This window comes from Gopherus flavomarginatus, chromosome 8 (genome assembly GCF_025201925.1).
Source record: "Gopherus flavomarginatus isolate rGopFla2 chromosome 8, rGopFla2.mat.asm, whole genome shotgun sequence".
In the NCBI taxonomy this organism is placed as follows: Eukaryota; Metazoa; Chordata; order Testudines; family Testudinidae; genus Gopherus; species Gopherus flavomarginatus.
In genome coordinates this window covers 73,548,829-73,569,715 of record NC_066624.1, presented here as the reverse complement: position 1 = coordinate 73,569,715, position 20,887 = coordinate 73,548,829, and the positions used below count along the sequence as shown (strand labels likewise).

At 37.8% G+C, this 20,887-nt stretch overlaps 1 protein-coding gene across 1 annotated transcript in view; it reads right to left on the bottom strand.

Annotated features, from left to right (window-relative positions):
* Window positions 1-11,790: 11,790 nt before the first annotated feature.
* Window positions 11,791-20,887, bottom strand: part of CLSTN2 (calsyntenin 2) — a 771,758-nt gene continuing 762,661 nt past the window's right edge. The window contains exons 15-17 of the mRNA XM_050964016.1: window positions 16,341-16,464; window positions 15,543-15,727; window positions 11,791-14,745 (exon numbers count right to left, since the gene is read on the bottom strand). Coding sequence (XP_050819973.1) covers window positions 14,539-14,745; window positions 15,543-15,727; window positions 16,341-16,464 — 516 coding nt within the window. The 3' untranslated portion in view covers window positions 11,791-14,538. The remainder of the gene's footprint in view (window positions 14,746-15,542; window positions 15,728-16,340; window positions 16,465-20,887) is intronic.

Here is a 20,887-nt window from a genome sequence, read left to right as displayed (position 1 = left end):
ATACATTCAGTTACTGTAAGTTCCCAACACCACACATACATATATACATATACACACACACACACACCATGCACATAACACCTACCAATGTGGTGTTTATTATGTCTAATATATAGGCATACAATATATATGGTTAACATATAACAATATGGCTATGGACCGTAGAGATACAAACCTATTCTTTTTTCTTGCCATAAAGGTCCCTCGTGTTCCTCTTGAATGGGGGTAACTGCTCATACAGTGAGACCATCCAAACTTTATTTGGTGAAATAAAGACTACAGAACATTGTGTGAAATTTTTGTGAAATTCTAAAATCATATTTATTGGCCAATTCACAGAAAGTGCCATAGTGACCACAAAAATGAATCTGTTTTTAATACATGTACAGGCCAAGTTTTAAAACAACAGGTCTATTTTCAATATGCATTTAACAAATCATGTGGAAAATGCCAGGATTTTAGCAATCTCAGAATCAGAAATGATTGTTCAAAGTGACAGAGTTTCCACAGATCATACCACAATGTCAATGGGGGAGGGAACACAATTTATTCCCACTACATAGAAAGTTAATTTTCAATGCACTTTCCCGTGTATCAATTTTTACTGAATAATTTATTAAAGTAAAGATGAAAAAAAATCAGTAAGCAGATTTGTAGTAAATTTTAAAAAAAATCTACAAAAACAAAAACAACAAGGAGTCCAGTGGCACCTTAAAGACTAAGAGGTTTATTTCGGTGCAAGTTTTCGTGGGTAAAAAAACCCGATTCTTCAGATGCATGGAAGAAGTGGGTTTTGTATCCACGAAAGTTTATGACCTAATAAATATGGTAGTCTTTAAGGTGCCACCGGCGTCCCCGTTGCATTTGTGGATACAGACTAACATAGTTACTCCTCTAATAAGAAAAAATCAATGTCAGTTCATATTCAACTTTTTAATTGCATATAGTCATTTAACTCAACATCCTGCAAAAATTGTATAGATCTTCTCTTCCATACGCATTTAGCACTTGCAACAAGACATTTCTAGGTGTGGTTTTGATCACTTCATGTATACAATAATATATTTAATATAATGAACATCTCTCCTATGCTGAAGATATTGTTTGAGACATAATAAAAGGCTTAGAACAATCATACAATATGTGTCTGACTCATTTGTATCCCATCTGGTATATTCTATATTGCCTACAAATATGGTCACAGTTACACAGAGATTAAATTGTCTAACTGCTAGGAAACCTCTCAAAACTGGAAAAAAATTGCTACTGGCTAGAATTATTGCTTACTAGCAAGAACTAATGCACCAATATGGAAGCAAATCTTGCAAATTAAAAGTTTAATGTGAAAAAGTGCATTTTCCAACAAGGAAAGATCTTTTCCACTATCCAGTTATTATGAAATATAGTGACTATAGAGAATATGAAATATAGTGAAATGCACTGACCCAGTTAGCCAATTAGAGAAAAGGGATATTGAACTCAAAACAGTGTGGTTATCTCCTGATTGTGCAAAATACTGCACTCTGATTGGCTTATAGGTACGATTTGCATAACTATATTGTTATATCTGAATAAAAAATGTCCACAACAAGCACAGATGCCTGAACTTTTGCCTCTCAACCTATCCATGCATCTCAGTTAACTCCATTCTTCACTGTTCCTCCCCCGTGTCCACTTACGATCCCTCATCAAATAAAATTAATCCTTTTTAAATTGTATTTAATGTGTGGGGGTCAGATGGGATGAAGAGTAATAAGACGCTGGAAAATGGAAACAAACACTGTTGAGAATTTGCTTACCATTTTCCAGCCAGCTTTAAAAGTGGCCATGTCTGTTGTGACCTGGGAATTCTGAAGTCAATAACAGCTGTGGAAAATACAATAGCCAGTGGTGACTTGCACTTTCACTGCAGAAGGACCACCTATGGCTAGATCCTGCCTGTTCGGGACAGACCTGCACTAGGGGAAGAACAGAGCCACTTCACACCCAGAAGAGCAGTGGAAGGCCTTCTGCTTCCACCCTGACCACCCAAGCAACCAACCCAAGCAACCACTATTGCAGCCTTTATGGAGGTGTCTCTGCTTCCCCATTTCACACCACAGATCATAATAGGGGAGGCATGGTTCTATCTCCTCCTCTCTGCCCCATATTGGAGCTCCATATGTGCCTGGAGAAGAGGGGATACAGCAATCTCTACTCTTCCCTGAACACAGACTGCAGAACTGCCTTTTATTCAACTGGGTCACACAAGGTTGGGGTGGGAGGAAACGCTCCTTGTGCCCTGCCTTCTCCCTTGTAGACCCAAATAAGAGCCAAGCATAATTTGGCCCATGGTGATTATACACAACACTTGACTCTGATTGGCTAATAATAACTCCAAACCAGAGAACAGGGAGTTGCATGTTCCATGTTGAAACATAACCATACAATTATTATGCCATATGTATAGATTTGGGCCTGTTGTGGTATCCCAGTGCTCCATTTCACTACAGTACTTACTACATAGGGAGCAACCTCAAGTACTCATCTACATAACCAAGCACATTCAGCCAATCAAATCACATGAATGGATGAAAGTTCTAGTGTCTCAAAGAAATAATAACCATCCACCAGTAATGACAACTCTTGACCATTATTGTTCAGAGGGCAGAAAGTATTTCTTTCATCCCTTTTACAAATTAGAGTGTTTAATAACATAATCATGTGCACCAAGGGTGCCTCTCTTTATATCTCACAATCTAAGTTGTGACAAGCTACAACTGCTTAACCGTGCCTCCTGACTCTTTCAGTCTTGTGTCAAATACACATTGATATGAAGAGAGACTCTGTCAAGTTCATATATATATATATATTAGTATCAGAGATTATCCCTTTGTTACTATCTAGCTTATTAAAAGAAAGTTTCATTATAGGTTTTGTATTTGTTTAATCTCTAAGATTCTACACAGTAGTACACAGCACTTACAGTGAACTGATCATAAGTAACAAAAGGAAATATCGGTTTGGTTTTTTTTTAGGTTTTGTGTTAAATAGAACTTCATAAAAAAGTCAACAAAAAAGATCTAGAGATTGAAGACCACGAATAAAGAGACTTAATTAAAAGAACTGTGGATGACTTGTCTAATAAATGACCAATGGAGGAAACGTGATAACCATCTACAAATATGTGAAGGGTATAAATAATAGTTAGGGAGAAGATTGATTTAGCGTAGGTTAAGAGGGTGTAACTAAGAGTAATTGGGGGAAATTAAGAAAAGGAGAATTTAAACTGAATACCAGGAAAAGCTTCCTAATGATGAATTCTATTAGACTCTGAAACAGTCTCCCATGGGAAGCAGTGGAAGTCCCAGCCTTAGAATCATCTCAAAAACTAAACTCAGGGGAGGGGAAGCATTCGAAAAATATATTATAAGGAACAATCCTGCACTGCTAGGATGATAGACTAGCTGGACTATTCCTCCTCCCCCATCTTCTAATTTCTCTAACTAAGATTTGATGAGCTAATATATGTTCTAAAAGTAACCTTTAAACATTTTGGTATTTTTCTTTCTTTCCTACCTACAGTTTGGTATCTTTGTACAGGGCCACGTATAACAACAGGAATCACTTGAGTGTCTGTCTGTTACTCTCTAAAGCAACGATCTACTTCAAATCCATGCTCTTTTGTCAACACAGTTCTTATTTTCTGAACTACTGAATTGCCAATTAGGTGCTAACTGATATTACTCAGATTGTGGTGGTGCAGTATATATGTTGTAGCAGGAACATTTCAAACATTTTCAGAAGAGACCACTTATTTCTGATGCCTCCATTTTTGGGTGCCTAACGTAAGACATTTAGGTGCCTTATTTTGTGAGGTGCAAAGTATCTTCAGCTTCCCCTTGAATTGTGGGTAATCAATATCCCTGAAAAAAAAATTACACCTAAGGTTTTCAAAACTGTAGCACCCAAAATGAGTATATACTTGGACCTTTGTAGCAACTCTAGAACTGTTTAATGTAGTAGTTAAGACCTTTGTATTATTAAATGCAATCTTTATACAGTGCCCCGTTCTTTATGTAATATGATTTTTCCCCTCAGTTCTCTGAAATGTCTTAACACAAATCTGAGTGCTGAAATGTCTCTGCATTTTCCCTTAATTTTAACAACACAATCACTGAAAATTTTAATTATCTGTGAATATGTACAGAATTTGCATTCTCACAAATCAGAGCAGACCTACTTTGACCATAAGGCATTTCCCACACAATGCAGGCATAAGACAGTGACATTTGTCATGGCTCTTTTGCCTTCCTGCCTCTGCCAAACAAGCCACGGGCAGCAGCAACCAACCCAAATCACTCACAGTTTTAGTTCATTACCATATTAGCCTCCATGCTGTGAATGATTAAACATTAAGCAGAAATATATGTATTGCCATCTCAGAACATCTCTCAATTTTGACATTCAGCTTCCTTCCTAAAACTACTAATTGCAGATACCTGTCAATCCAGAAAGGATTACAGTAGATGTTTCTATTCTCTCATCATTTGATACTCTGAGGCTTTGAGCCTCCAATTCTCATCTTTCACACCAACCTGATAACCCTCTCTAGCTCTGTGCCCACTCTACTTTCATTTCTGCTGTGTCACCACTCACTATTCATTTCTTAAATATTAATCCTGTTTCCTATATTGCTCACCTAACATTAGCCTGTATTCTTTTCACATTCCAAAAGATCATACAGCCAAAGCATCCATATAAATCTTTTCCAGCACCACAGGGCCTCACTCTTTGCAGCCTATTGAAAATTATGTCTTGCCAGTTTTGTTTCCAGGGTGAAACTTCACTCCAGCGACTAACATGGTCAAAATCATCTGAGTAAGCCATTTGTTCAATCAAGATGGTGTTTAATACTTTGGAAGGAATGCAAGGGGAAAGATGTTGGGAAAAAACCCTTAGAAATAATCAAGCCCTGGACAACTTAGCAAAAGGTCTGATAAAGGATAAGACAGTCAACGGAGCCTTAAGAAGCTAGGTGCCCAACTCCCATAGAAAGGTTAAGTTCTTTTGAAAATCCCACCCAAAACCAATGGGTCAGAAATTTGCTCTATATTCAGATGTATTTCTAAAAATGCACCATGTCATTTTACAGACATATAACGTACTGCACAGCCTGACAGGTTCTGCTATATGAAAAAGGTCACAGAATTTGCCACCTAAAATGAGATCAGATATTTAGCTGACAAAATTAGTCATACTTCTGTGAAAGAAACATGAAAAACTTCTTATGCTTCTTCCCTAAAAATTCTCACCATACAAATATGGCTGTACTATTGGCCCCAATGGAAGCTTTGCTTGAATTAGAACTGTAGAATTGGGCCAATATTGGGATCAATATTTTCTAGCTCAGGTGCCTAAAGTTTGTCTAAATCTATATTTAGGCACCGAAGGGCTAGCTTGCCGCTTGCCTTCAGGGAGCTGCACAAAGGAATTGAGGAGCGCAAGGCTCCCTGTGCTTCTCCATTAGGCTACCTACACTCTGCTAGGTCCTGGGCAGAGTGTAACACAGTCACTACTCTCCCTCACAAGCAGGATATTATGAGTGGAGTCATCTGTCTTCTGGAGCTGACTGAATGTGTGTGTGGGCGGGGGAGAAGCAAATTGATTGTCCACTGGGCTGATTGTTCACTACCTTATGCAGCCATTTATACCAGTGCAAAATGAATACAGTGTAGGTATAAAGTACTACCAAGTCAGTACTGTACTGTTTTGCATTCATTTTGTAACAGTGGAAATGACTGCAGCAGGCACAAGGTTAAGAGAATCAGGCCAGATGAGTCATAGAAACTTCTGGGACTCTCCTGAGACAAGCACCCTGTATTCAGAGCTTCATAGGTGGCTAGATTTTCAGTGGTACTCACAACTTTTTATTTTCCACAGAAGAAAAAAAATCCATGGGACATTCCTTTTAAAACAATAAATAACCCCACTCCCCACCTCTATCCAATGTTTACCTTTTTCTACAGGATCAGTATAAGCTTTTAGCATTACATATTTTCTCTATATTTTTATTAGTATTTTAAGTGTGTTTTATTTTATTAAATATCCTTTTCTGAAAAGCTAATTAAAATGGACAAGAGAATAGCCCAAGGACACACTCTCTCTTTATAACTCAGACACACACACTCTCACTTCCTTGTTTTTGGCAGGATTTGTGCCTACTGTGCCCAGAAAATTTTTTTTTCATCACACAACATACATAAATGCAAATTCATTCCTCTGTTCCTCCTCCCCTACTTAGCAGACACACACACTCCAACATGTATGCAGTAAATAGAGCCCTTATATCTGCAGTTGGTAAACGTAAAACCTCTAAAGGAATTAGGAGAGTTAAAAAAAAAAAGGGTTTTAGTTAACTTTGTTGTTAATGTGCATTTGCTACCAAGGTTTCAATAGCCCAAGTTTGTCTGGGTTATGGTTACTTTTTAGAGAGCATAAAATTACTTCAAAACAATTATTTCCCTTACAGTAATCAATAATATAAATATATAAAAATGATAATTATAACTAGGTTCTCATGAGGCCTGTTCCAACACCTATTGAAGTCAACAGAAAGACTCCCTCCCAATAGACACTGTGTATCAGGTCCACGCACAACCCACTTTTTCAATCTCCAGGAATCTTGCAAACTCTTGTAATCCCTGTGTAAGAATGTTGACAAATCCTTGTGTAATTTTCTACTTGTTATATAACAGAAGCTTTACATAAGATGGTGGTGTGTTTTTTAAAGTATTTTCTGTGGTATCTTTCACCCTTAATTACAGTCAAGAACTTTGGGAACATGAACTGTTTTTATGCAATTCAGGCTCTATTAATTTCTGTTTAATCACCATTGATCTTTTCCAGAATAGTAAAACACAGCAGCTTGCTAGTCATTCAGAAACAAGGAAGCTTAGTTGACTTGCTAGACATAACTGGTGAAGTTTTGCTTGTACATCAATGTTATTTTAGCAAAAATATTTCTCAGGTTTGATGGAATGTGCTGTAATAATAGCGATTGTCTCTTGGACAACTCCATCCAACAGGATGTCTTTCTGCCACTCACCAGTCAAAAAGGATCATGCCTCCAGCTAGTATGGTCCAAAAGAAGAGTTAAACCATTCCAGGATGCCATTTCCTTTATTAAAAATACTATAATATTCTACAGCAATGGTCCTAGCCCAGTCTGGCTTACAACTGCGTTCCTGCTGTGTTTACACTGTTAACTGCAGGAAACATAGCAATTCTTAAAGAACACACTGGCTCCCTATTTATTTTTAGTGCAATTCAAGGCACTGATGCTGATTTGCAAAGCTCTGTGCAGATTGGGCCTGGGCATAGAACTCAAGGTCAGCTGGGTTTTTTTTTATTGTCAGTCCTTAGACATGGATTTCCGAGGGCTAGTCGTTGAGGGGGTCCTCAGTGGAAAGCAGTTGGATCTGGAACTTTTATGATGTCTGGTATGCAGAGCCAGAGTCTCTGGTGGACATTCAGGCTTTGGTGTACACTATATGATTTTATGAAAATGTTCTAATGAGTGTGAATATAATGTAATTGGAATATGCTTCATGTAAAAGGTCTCTTGTAAGGTATTACAAAGCTTATAATCTACTGAGTATGTTCATCCTATTTGTACGAATGTATCAGTCTTGTATCTGAAACTAGTAATATAAAATATAACTCTGAGGGCCTACTTTAGTTATGCAAAGTGTGGGCCATTGATGGTGGTTTAGAATCTTGATGGCTCTGATCAACTAAGATAATTGACTGTATATGGCTCTGTTTACTTGTACGTCTTCTTCTATATGGGTGTGCTGGTAAGTGGGTAATGAAGTCTTGCAGTAACATGTGATCATGTCACCAGAACTGGAATCCATCTTTAACCTGGTGCTTTTCCATTTAGGAGGGGTGGGAACCCAGACAGGGACAAAGGATTCCCACCTTGTGCAAGAGATATATAAGGGCTGCAGTCATGAGAAATCCCCTAGCTACCACCTAAGCTGGAAGAAGGACTGTACCAGGAAAAGGATTGGGCCCAGCCTAGAAGGAGGCTAGTCTGTAAAAAAAGGCTTATTGGAACATCTCTGAGAGTGAGATTTACCTGCATTTAGTTTAAAAAAAAAACCAAAACACTCACTATATTAGGCTTAGACTAGCATGTTTTATTTTATTTTGCTTGTTGATTTACTTTGTTCTGTCTGTTATTACTTGGAACCACTTAAATCCTACTTTTTGTATTTAATAAAATCACTTTTCACTTATTAATTAGCCCAGAGTATGTATTAATACTGGAGGGGGGAGGTACAAACAGCTGTGCATCTCTCTCTATCAGTGTCACAGAAGGCAAACAATTCATCACTTTACCCTATATAAGCTTATACGGATCTATTTGGGGGTATGAAACTCATTGGGAGCTGAGTATCTGAGTGCTGGAGACAGGAGCAGTTCTTAAGTGCTTTTCAGTTAAGCCTGCAGCTTGTGGGGGATGTGACCTCAGACTTGGATCTGTGTCTGCAGCAGGCAAGTGTGTCTGGCTCAAACCAGGCAAGGTTCTGAAGTCCCAAGCTGGCAGGGAAAATGGGCTCAGAGGTAGTCCCAGTACATTAGGTGGCAGTCCTAAGGGGGGTTTCTGTGATCCAATGTTTCATCTCTTTCCCTTGGCCTTATCCTATGAAAGCAGCATGACTATGAGGGTCTTACATAGTTTAGGAATGAGTAAAAATGTTGAAAGGGGGTCAAAAGGTGAGGTATACTATCTTTAAATAGCATAGAGCAGTAAGATGTTATGCCATCGCTCAATTCTCTGACCAAGTCACATAGTCAAAATGGACCCCTTCCAGGGCACAAAGAGTACACCAAATGTCTACCCTCTTCAGGGTCTTCAGTCCCATCTCTGAGCCCTTTAAATCCAGCCCTTTGCTTGGATTTCTAAAAGGGCCTTGATCTATTCTTCTCACTTAGCCACCTGGCCAGTGATGAGGGGAACCCAGACTTGTCCACTACTCTGGGTTCCAACCCAGGGACCTTACAAACAGCAGCCACATAGTACTTCCTTTAATTAGCTGCTGCTGAATTCCTTGGACCTGGTCCCTTTACCTTCACCCTTTACCTGAGGTTTAAAGTTCTCAGGTCCACTCTCTCCCAGTCCCAGGTCCAGTAAATGCATTCCACAAAGATCCTTTGGACAGAGAGGAGCACTCTTTTTCACTCCCTCTGGCTCCAGCTTGGACTAAGCTGCTAACCCCTGCAGCTCCTTTTATCTGAGCCTGCTGAGATCTGATTGGCTGCTTCCATCAGTAGAACCACAGGGCATGTAGTAGGACCATAGGGCATTCAAACATACTCTAGGGAATAATCAACAGTTATGCCAGCTGGCCAAAGGTGCATCAATCCCAAAGTTTATCAGCCTGAATCTCCTACACTGAAATGCACAGCAGTAAGAAATGAACAACTAGAGAGATGACTCAATATGTTTTAAAATGCATATGAATCTGCCACCATTAGTAACAGACAGAGTAAGTACTGTATTTCTAAAAAACTCCTATAACAAAAAGCTTACTTGTACCATGGTGGTTTACTTATCAGTTGCAAATATCTAATTATGAAATGCCTTAGCTGAGAAAGCTAAAATGAGAAATCACCAGGATTTCATCTGCTGTATAACTGGCAGAGGACAAATACCTAACTACATTTAAAGTGGTAAAGTACACACTATAACACCTTTATTTCCTATCCAAAGTTTAGTTCTCTTGCTGTTACTTCTGCCACATTGGCTCATTTTGGAAGGGGAGTGGAAAGCCACTATACAGAAACTATTAAAGAAAAACATGATCCACAAAGGTGAAACAATTATAGTTGGAGAAACTAAGATGCTAATCAGGTGTTAGACATCAAGATTTACAGCACTCAGTTCCTTTCCCTCAAATTTCCTACAAATTTGGTACATGAAAATTAAATTGTGCTACAAGGTTTATATTGTCATTTTCAATAAACATAGAACAAATGGCACAGGTATGCTCAATCTAATCAGCAATTATGTATTGTAGTAGGGAGGATGGGATTTCTACTGGCTTGTAGATTATCAAGACCTCAAGACCTGTATTTCTCTTCTCTATAAACAATCAAATGCTTTCTACATGTTTTTAATTTTGGTGATCTATGGTATATTTCCCAGATATCATCATCTGTTTGAATAAATGAATATTCAGAACAAACACTAACATTTTATTTTAGTTACTACTAAGATTTAATGAACCCTTATTTGAACCGGTGTCAGCTGATGCCATACTTCTTGATATTGATCTCAACAGCCATATGTCTTTAGAATCACCTGTAGAAATCTAATACCTGTGGTACGGGTGGAAGTAAAAAAGAAATCTGAGCTATTGACCATGAAAAGGAACATAAGCAGCAATATTAGTTCAGATAACACATAATACAACTGAACTTGCATTAGCAAATTTTGCAGCTTTTTCCAACCTGTGTCTATCCTCAAAATGTCAGAAGAGAAAAATGTAAGTATCTATCTTAGGGCATTTTTAACACCCCATCCCCACAACAGCCAGATGCTATGCAAGGAGGCGTCACTTTTGCAGTTTCAGATACTTTTGGGGCCCAATCCTGCTGCTTTTAATAAAGTAAAACTCTCATCTTAATGACATCAGTGTGAGTTTGGCTAAGTAAGGGTCAGAAGACTGGGTCCATTTTAACACTTGCTGGAAAATGAGGACTTCTGTGTGGCTTGATGGCCCAGATCTGTATTTGGAGTAAGGGGATATCCCTCAGGCAGCCAGATTATTCAGGGGAGTGCAAAAGAGTAAGAATATTATACTGCCCTTTTAAGAGGTTGTACAACACAGTTCCTACAGCAGGGGGTGAGGATTGGGCACCACATAGCTTCCTGAGTGCGAAGACTGCAGTTTTACCTGTCTTCTAGTAGGAGATACATGGATGCTCCTGGTATACACTCTCCTCCCTTGTCGTGAACCTGTTCAGGTCTGAGTATGATGTGGCCTTGAATGAAATATAATCTCTAGTCCACCCTAGTCCATCAAAGTGATAAGCTTGAGGGTGAGGGGAAATATACTTAGAGATCTCTAAGGAAATGAAACAGAGAGCCTCTATTAAGAAATATTATATAGTACTTTTCATTAATCAACCAGGACAGTTATGTAAATTTTAGTGTGTTGTAGAACTAGTTGAAATTTTTTAATCTAAGCATATTTTTGACAAAAAATACTTTTTCAATCAAAGCGATTCCCCCACCCCCTTAGGTGGAAAAAAATGGCAACTGAAAACAAAACAAAACAAACAATTCAGTAAAAATATTCTGGCTTTCATAAAGATTTTCTACCTTTGGGTGGAAAAAAATCTAGTTTTGGTTTCAGCAAAAGTGAAATATTTTTTTGAAAATGCTCTTTGAAAACTAAAACATTTTTGCTTTTTATTAATTAAAAAGAAAAAAACTGTAGAAATGTTTAGGGAAAAAAGGAAATAATGAAAAAAAATCCTGTAAAAATACACTGTCATTTTACAATCTTTTCCAGTGTTTTGGGCCATTGCTACAGAAAACTGTAGTGATGTTTTGCACGTGTGTGCGTTTTATAAAGGAATATCCAGTTCTCACTGAAATTTTGTAAAAATGACCCTCCTGATCATTTGAATGTAAAATGCTTCATAACCTGCTAAAATGATTAACCTAAAATAAGTACATTTTAGTATATAGACTACAATTTGGTAAAACCAATATAGAGATAGCACAGGCTCTGCTTTCACTCATCTTACTTCTATAAATTAGACATATTTACAATATCGAATATAAATTTATTCATGTTTGCTCCTTCCGTAATATACCAGCATAATCTGAATAGATTTGCATCCAATAAACAAAATATAAATATTTAATGAATGTTCATATATTTTCAAGTTATGAATAAGTTATAAAATAGACTATTAATAATGTAAATTGCTGTTTTCAAACATAAAAATGGTGAAAATTACTGACAAAAAAGTTGATTTTTAATTTTTCAATACAATTTTAATTTTGAGATTGATTTTAAATCTCTAATTTTTACTTTCTGTCTGAGCAGAAAGCTTTGTTTAGTTGTGGGCTGAATATAACTACAAATGAAAGACCTGCTTCATATTATTGAAAAAAAAAAAGGAATTATGCCTTTTTACCAGATTTCCTTATATCATACTCTGGAAGGAAGAAAACACAATATATATATTTTAATAATGAGTTATGTGTACACACGCCATCTACAATGCAAAACAGTGAGCGACCTAAAAGATATCTTGCTATTCAAAAAAATTAGTGTGAGTATAAAAATAAATTAGGGGACCAATCCGGCTGTTCTTACACCCTCAAGAAAATGGGACTGTAACACATGGGAAAAGTTCTGTACTGCCAACACCAAGCATTCAAAAATCATGAGGCAGGCTCCCCAAAATCGTGAGGTCAATCTAAAAACCATGATTTTACATAAATAAATAAATAAATTTGGGACTGTCTTCATTTACCTTCTAATTTTTTATGCTTGTAGGGCCCACTTGAGTCACCTTTTTTTTGCAACCATAAGAGCTAGAACTTTGATTGTTTAAAAAAATGAAAGCTGAGATTTTCTGTGTTCACATTACTGTAAGAGCTGGGGCTTTAAGAAATATACCAAGCAGCGAGAGAGCTGGCAACCCTGAAAATTATCCATATGAACCCAGGGTGAGTAAGAGTTGCCTCCTGCAGGATTAAGTGCCATTTCTGTGCATGGAGCCATGGCACCCTAGCAAAGAAAAGATTTACGCACATACTTTTTTGTTCAGTTACGCTCCATACTGTACTGCTACTGAGCTTCTTGTTGGCACACAGGAAAGATAGGAGGAATGGCTCACTCCAAACAGCAAATTACAAAAGCAAAATCCAACAAACAAAATCTAAAGGAAAGAAGAGGGTTGGAAACAGGTAAAAATTCACAGGGCAGAATTCACTGTGACGCCAGTTGGTTTGTCTGTTATACATTAAAATAGTTACCGTAGGAAGTGCTGCCTCATTTGTTATTCATGTCATTTTGAAGATGCAAAGTATGTTAAAGGGAGGAGGAAAAAAGAAAAACAGACTTACCAGCATATTTTGTGTACTTTTTCTTTGAACAGTGTTTAGGAAAAAATATGCTGCGTTAAACTAATATTTGCTCAAGCTCTAATGGTTCTTTTACTTCTTTTGGTTCCAATTGGATTTTATTTTTCCTTGTTCTTGTTTTACTTTATAGACCCCCTTTTTCAAAAAATAAAGGGTTCAGGAAGAGGAGAAAAAGGACAGTAGTAGGTGCAAAGGAGAGCTGGAGAGTCTAGGTTATGTCAGTTTTTTCCTGTGCCACTGTTTCATTGGTAAAAGTATAGCAAAAATGGGGGACGATATTTTATAGAATAAAGCCAGACATAAATTCCAGCTGGCATCATTTAATCAGTCTTTCTACAGGCAGAAGGGAACATTTCCCTAAGATTATATTTCATTTTCATGCATACATATAAGTACTTGTCTAAGTTCCAACCAGAGGCAACTTGAGTATACTGGGGTTCATTGATTTTCTGTTACTGCAGTAAGATACTGCATCAAGATAATGCTTTACAATGCAGATTACAAAACACTGATTTGCAGCAAGTTACAGAATCTGTGGCTAACGATCAGCCCCACAGGTTTCAGCCAAAATCAAGTTGAATTAGAATTTATGTTCAACATAAGATAACATTACTTAATCTGTGGGCAGAAGATCTTTGAACGTTAACAAAAGAAAAGTTTCATTTTCTGGGGGTTTTACATGATAGTAGTCAGGTTTCAACAGGTGGACTGGATAAAGATTTTATCTTCAAGGTCATGACACATTAGCAGAGAAATGTATTACCCATTCCTATTCTCACATACACCCTACATGTGGAGTCTTAAATATCCTTCTGTAGAATGCAATTAATGTCAAAGAAGGCAAAAAAAAAAAAGAAAAGAAAAAAAAAGGAGGTGGTAAATGGCATTCAGCATTTGACACCTGTACCACTAAACCTCTGCTCTTATTTGAAAGCAGATTTTTTTTAGACACACAATAAAGTGAAGCCAAATGGCAACAGCATTATTAGGACCTACAGAAATAATTGTCATAAGCTGAAATCTCTCCTGTATGAAAAAATAGCAAAGGCAAAACCTCTATGGATTGAGTGACAGGACTTTTATTGGATTATTTGGAACAGAAACTGGAAATTGAGGGAATAAATTGACAGACCAAGCTCCGGACTAGTGTCATTACCATAGAGGACATTAAAGTTGGTACCCTGTATTTCACAAGGCATTGTAAGGAAAGGGACAATTCTATCAATTGCAACTGATACAACTATATCAATTTGGGCAATAGAACTATATCTATTTTAGGCAATAAATTCAAATCCTGTCAGTTAATTCATAGACAGAGATTAACTTGACTCAGAAATAAATTGTATTAGTGTTTACAAAAGGAGCAATAGGACTGGCAGGTTCTAGTAAGGGAGTGTTGAATCATCCCACTCCAACTGCTGTTGCCTGGTGGCATTCTGTTTGTCTCCCTCATTTCCAATTTCTTCTTCCTCCTCCTCCTCTTCCTCCTCTTCTTCACTTTCACCTGATTCATCACTGGTCGTATCTTCCTCCTCCTCTTCCACTTCCTCCTCACTCTCCTCTACTACATGGCGAGGCTCTTCATATTTCTACATTATGTTAGAAAATACAGAGAAGGAAAAGGACTTGTTCATTAACCTAGCTAGGGGAACATAAAGCAATTGAACCAATAGTTTAATACTTCCTGTAACACCCATGAAAATGGATTGCTTCAGAAACTAATTGCTAATGTATTGAGAAAGTGCAATTTACGTGGCTACTTGGTTATTAGGGGATACACAGAGTAGAGTAAAGTAGCAAGTAAATTCTAAAGCTTGAAGCTATTGTAAAAAAAAATGAAATATTGGTAAATGACTCATTGCTTAGCAAAGCTACCCATGGTTAACTCATTTAACTTTTGATCATGTGTCAGTTTCTCTAGACAGGTGTTCAATTTTGTTGCTCATTTCTTAACCTCTGCCCTGGATTGCCCCTTGCCTTCAGTTTGTCAATATTTGGTACCAGCACATTTTAAAATGGATGAATTGCATTGTTGTGGGTGCTTTAAATTGCAAGTGTCTATGCTGGGCAGGAAGTGATAGGGCAATGCTCCTTTCCCCCTTAAGCCAATTCTTCACCATCCCATCAAACAACGATAATATACAGGATGACAAATAAAATAATAACAATTAATAATAAAAAGCATAATAATAATCATTATTTGTATGTGCTAGATGCTGTACATACACATAGTAAGAGACAGACCCTGCCTTGAAGAGTGATCAAACAAAGTAGCATTTTAAATAAATCCATCTTTAAAGTGTTTTTAAAAAACAGTAACTAAGCAAGCTACCACCCAAAATACTAACTCCTGGAAGTGCCATGGCAATCCAGCTTTTTTGCATACCTCCATGGGGTTGACAGTGATGGTTAGAGCAGAATCATCCCAATCCATTTCATTTTCTTTACTTCCTTCATTTTCCATAGAGCTGTGCTGATGAGAAGTCCGAATTCTGTAGATGCCCATGGCTGTGATGAAGACTAGTATGCTGACACAGATTATTATAACAATAGTAGCCACGCTTGGAACAACTGAAAAAAATAATGGAATCATTTCTCTACAGATTTACCTACACACCACTAAATACATTCTTTCCTTCTCTGTTCTTTCCTTATACTGAGATTCTGCAACCTGCACATCACTCGTAATATTTCCTATAATTACATTCAGTGGTGGCAAATGATATGAACAATGCAGAACAACTCAAAGTCATACCAGCTGTCTGTTGATGCCAAAAGGTTAAATCATCCTTCATCCATATTGTTCCTTTCTGCTAAGAGACAAATATTCCCAGGTATTCCCAGGAACACAATTAGAGAATTAACTTCATTTGTGAAAATAACTGATGTCTGGAATTCTGCCATTTGCCAGTTTTAATTTTTCAACTTTCTGGTCTCTGTATATTTTTTTTTAAACAAAACCTGGGCACACACTTTCCAATAGTGTATTTTTTAACTAAAGCGCAACTCCTCACAAAGACAGAGGAGGACAAATGTTGCTTTCTCTTACACCTATGCAATGACTTATTTTGGGTAGCAGAATCCCCACTTATATCCTATGTCTTCATTGGTTGACTGAACTGAATCACAACAGAAACACTGACAAGCCCTAAAGTATTATGAGCAATTTCTGTATAGTTAATACCTGAGCCATGAATGCTGTTTAGGCTTTCCTCTGGGTGATGGATAGACTGGAGAAACTGTGGCTGTATTACCATGTGATTTACATGCTCCATAAAATTAGAGTTGGAGTTGTGTAGGATATTAACCTGGAATAACAAAAGAAAAAGAAGTGTGATACTACAAAGTGCTGTAAATTCCAATACCATGCCTTCTGGTGTCTGAAACTGTGCTGTGAAGTTCATCATCAGACAAGAATATTACATAGATCTCAGTAAAAGATTCAAGTTCATTTTGCAGGCACTGGAGACAAGATCAAGAGTCTCCCAAGCCAGTTAACCTATCCTGGGTTATTGTATGGCTTGGCTGGGCCACTTTCTTATTGGTAGCTCTTGAACAGACAGGAAGAATAAAGACGCTCTCTCCTTTACCTGTATGAACCAGCTCTCTCTCTCTTTGTTCATCTTTCTATTATACATTAGATGCACTATTGAAGTCTCTAAGAGTTTTATCATTGTCTTTAAACAGGAGCAGGTCTGAACATTTGTAAAGCCCTGATGCCATCTGCTCAGACCAAATATTTCCCTCTTCATCCAATTTCTCTATGAATATTGTCACTTCCTTTTTTATGCTACTATAAGATGAATTTTCTTAGCAAGCTGTGGTTTCAAAACTTCAGATTTAGTTTTGTGGCTCGAGCCCATATTTAGTAATTGCTTGCTTTTATTCATTTTTCTCTAGGTTCACTTCTTACTTAGCTATCTTTAGGATGTCTGCTTTAAATAAAGTTCACTTTGAAAAGTGACCATGTAAAAATGGCACCCAGTTATTCAGGCTGTTCCCTGAATGTATTCCGTTTTATATCTGCTGATATTAGTGACTGATAAATTTTATTACTCTTGCGTCTGTTAACACAATACAGCCATGCCAGCTGTGGGACAGTGGGCTGAATTCTATTTTGGTTCATGTATTAACATAATTGTTAATTAAGTCGCAAAGGCATGGTCAAATTCAGCCTTCATTTACTACAGGTAATGGGGTTAGGCACAGAAGAAACTGTAGAGAATCTGGCCTAGAAAATCTTTATAGAGATGATCAATGAGCCAGAAGGAACAAAGTTTGATTTTCAGAACCCGGGTTACATTTACAGGGCCAGCAATTAGACTCAACCTTTTTACTTGTAAACCAAGACAAATTGTTCTGAAAATCATTGAGACCTCAACACAGAATTCTCCAATGACATATTTAAAGCTAATTTCCACTGTGCAACGGCACTTGAAAAGTGTCCAATGAAAACCCAAAGAATCACCAACATGGTGCTCAAGAAAGTGTTTCACAAATGTAAGTATTCATGGCAGTCCTGACTATGCAATGTAGCAGGTGTGCATGATACTTGTGTTCCTTCTTCTTGCCTGAAAATGAGATATGAGCCCAAGTTAACAATTTTTAAACACTGAGTAAGATGAGCAATATATCCAAATATTGCTTATATGTTCCATTTAGCCGTGACAAATAGCATCCTTTGTAGTAAGTCCTCAGGTTTTAGAAAGAACAAAGATTTTTCTCACATGACAGCACATGTTGTACATGAAAAATTCTCTTTGTTTCCTCTCAGAGAACACATTTCTGTAAAGGTTCCTTCAAAGGAAGGAAGGAAAGAATGTAATTCATAGCACAAAGCAACTCTGCTAACCCCTTCTTTTCTCATAGTCCATATAAATACCAATAATAGGCCAGGAGGAGAGCTGAGAAAGGAAAGCAAAAGGCAGAGCAGAGGTGATAGGAATTCGTTTTTTTTCAGAGTTCATGCATGCGTTTAAAAAAAATTAATTAACTAATTTATTTTTAAGGGCCTAATTATAGGATTTCTGGGCCTGGTCCTCTACTGATTTGCAGTACATCCAGTGATTTACACCTATGCAAACTGGATATAAAATGTTATCAATGCCAAAAAAGTCACTCTGCAACAAGGTGCACTCACCCTTTAATGAAACTACAGGCTCAACACAACATACTTCTACTTTTATCCCCAGAACAAGAGAATTCTGGGAAAGGAAGCACCCAGATGGATTCTGGGAATTGTAATTTGGACAGAATATAAGAGGCAGCCTTTCCACACTCAGTGTGAGAAAGAGAGATATGGAGCAAGACGGAGAGGGTGGCATGCTGGGGAGATTCAGCAGAAACTGGTGAAGCTAGCAGTTTAGAAGGAGCTATGGAAGCAGTCTAGAAGAGGTGGGTGGATAAAGGCATAAAGAACCCAAGGGAGATAGGAGTTCTGTGACTTTTGCAAAGAGACTTGAGGTGGACAGAGGTAGAGGATGATACCCAAGGGTTATGAAGTACACACATAGAGGGGTACTATTACAAATATCCAAGTCCCAGCTGGAAAATCAAGGGATTACCAGAGTGAAAGAAGAGGCTGTGGGTAAAGGGAATATACAAAGAACGGGGCACTAACCTATTGATAACTTACTGATTTGGAGCCCACCACTGTAGCTTCCAGACAGTGAGAGCACTCCCTGGCTTCAGTTCCCTGCAATGTGAGAGGGGAAGAATGGTAGACTCTCAAAGAAGGCCTGTGGCTCAAAAGGAGAGGTTGGATGAAGTCTACTACATTCCAGAGAATGGAAAGATGGACAGAAAGGCTCAGGACCCAGTAATGGGACTGCATGGAGCTTTTGTGTTGGTTTTTAATTTGGACTCTTGTTTGGGACTTCAGTTACCCCAGGAGATATGGAATCTTTCAGAGTTAGCTGGAGGACTTAATTTAATCATTGTACCAGCTCAAAGAGAAACTGAGGCACGGCTAGGAAAGGGAAACAGATGCAGTAACCACCTTATAATAGGACACCTCTGACCAAAAATACCAGTCCTTATTGTGTTCCTCCCTCCCCTCAAAAGCCTGAATAAATATGCCTTGTAAAGTGACCTGAAGGGAAACAAATATGGGCTATTTCAGATGAACAGTGGGTGTTAGTTGCAATTTAAGGCCCCTTATGAAACATATGCAGGTAGTTCCCTTCCATTTATACTGTGTGCGCTCCAGCTCTTTAATCTCCACTGACCAACTGTAGCTCTATTGTGCAGGAAGAGAGGCAGTCTCTCATGTAGGCAACCCTCATGCCATTCAAGATCAATGCCAATTTCCTTCCAGAAACCAAGAGATATCTATTGCAAATCATGGTGCAGAATTATCCTGTGCACTAGCTTTGTCTCCAGTTTCGCTAAAGGTGTAGCTCCAATGCTGACTGTATTGCAGTAATCCAATCTTGAGGTGGTATGGCCATGGATAAACACAAAGTCTGTCTCCCACCAGTAAGGGCACATTCTCCTGACCAAGTTGAAAAATGACCTTCCTAGACATGTTGTTATATGACTGTTTAGCAGCAGCTGGGGTTCCAGTAATTTCCTCAAATTCCAAATTCTATTTAAAAAAAATAGGCGTACAACATGAATAAGAAGGCCAGGTATAATCCTTGTTCTAACGTCCAACAGCTTCCCCCAACCTACCAATAGCAACTCAGTTAGCTGGCTGTTACCCATGCTCCTTTGCCAGAGGGTGCGACAGTCAAGAGCTGCTGCTGTTCTTAACTGAGAATCTGGATGCATGGAGAGGTGAAATGTTCAGGAAGCAGCACAGATATGCTTAAAGAGAAGTGTTGAAGCAGTTCAGCATCTGTGAGAAAAGCACTTGAGAAGCTTTTGAGAAGAGGTGAAGCTGTAAACTCAGCCAGACTTGATAAAAGGAGAAAAACAGAATATAAGCACAGCAGCAGCCTGAATTCGCCACATTTTCTAAATGCAGGATTTCGTAAGAGCTTAAAAATTTAGTGTCTCTAGGTCCGGTTTTGGTATGCAACCTCCAACTCCATAGCTGAAATTTTTGCTAGTAATTTTGACTCCATAATCAGTTGTGGGCACAATTTATTCCATTTCTACATTTAACAGATTTATGGGTGCAAAAACAGGAGCAATTGTTTGTAGGTAAAAAATATGTACTCAAAACTGGAATGAATTATTTTTAAAGTATTGACCTTTCCCATAATACTGTCTATTTAACCTATTTTATAGGTATAATTTGAGATCCTAATGTGGGAAAACAAAAATGGAAATACCCAACCCTGGAACAGCTATGAATTACATCTGCAACTGTCAAACAAAGATGTATCCTTCAAAGTGCATGAAGTCAAAACCCAAAGGTTCAAAAAATATGCATTTCAGAAGGGGAAAGGATCAAACAGAGTGACCTGGTCCAATGCAACTGCTAGTGTAATTCATATTATCTCTATTAAAACAGATTTTGAGTTATTAAAATGCAATATTTTTGTTGGCAGGATTGGACTTCTTCTGTGAAATTCATACCAAGGACTACTGCCTCCATTTGTAGTAGATAAACCTGGATGTGCATGTGAACAGAATCTATTCTACAGTCCTATTAACCCAATTTCAGTTCCTACTGAACAGGTAGCCATATATGTTACAAGTCGCCATATCAGATTGGAGCTGAGGTTCAGCGGGCCTTATATTCAGACTCTAGCAATCTCTAATACCTGATTAAACCATGCAGAA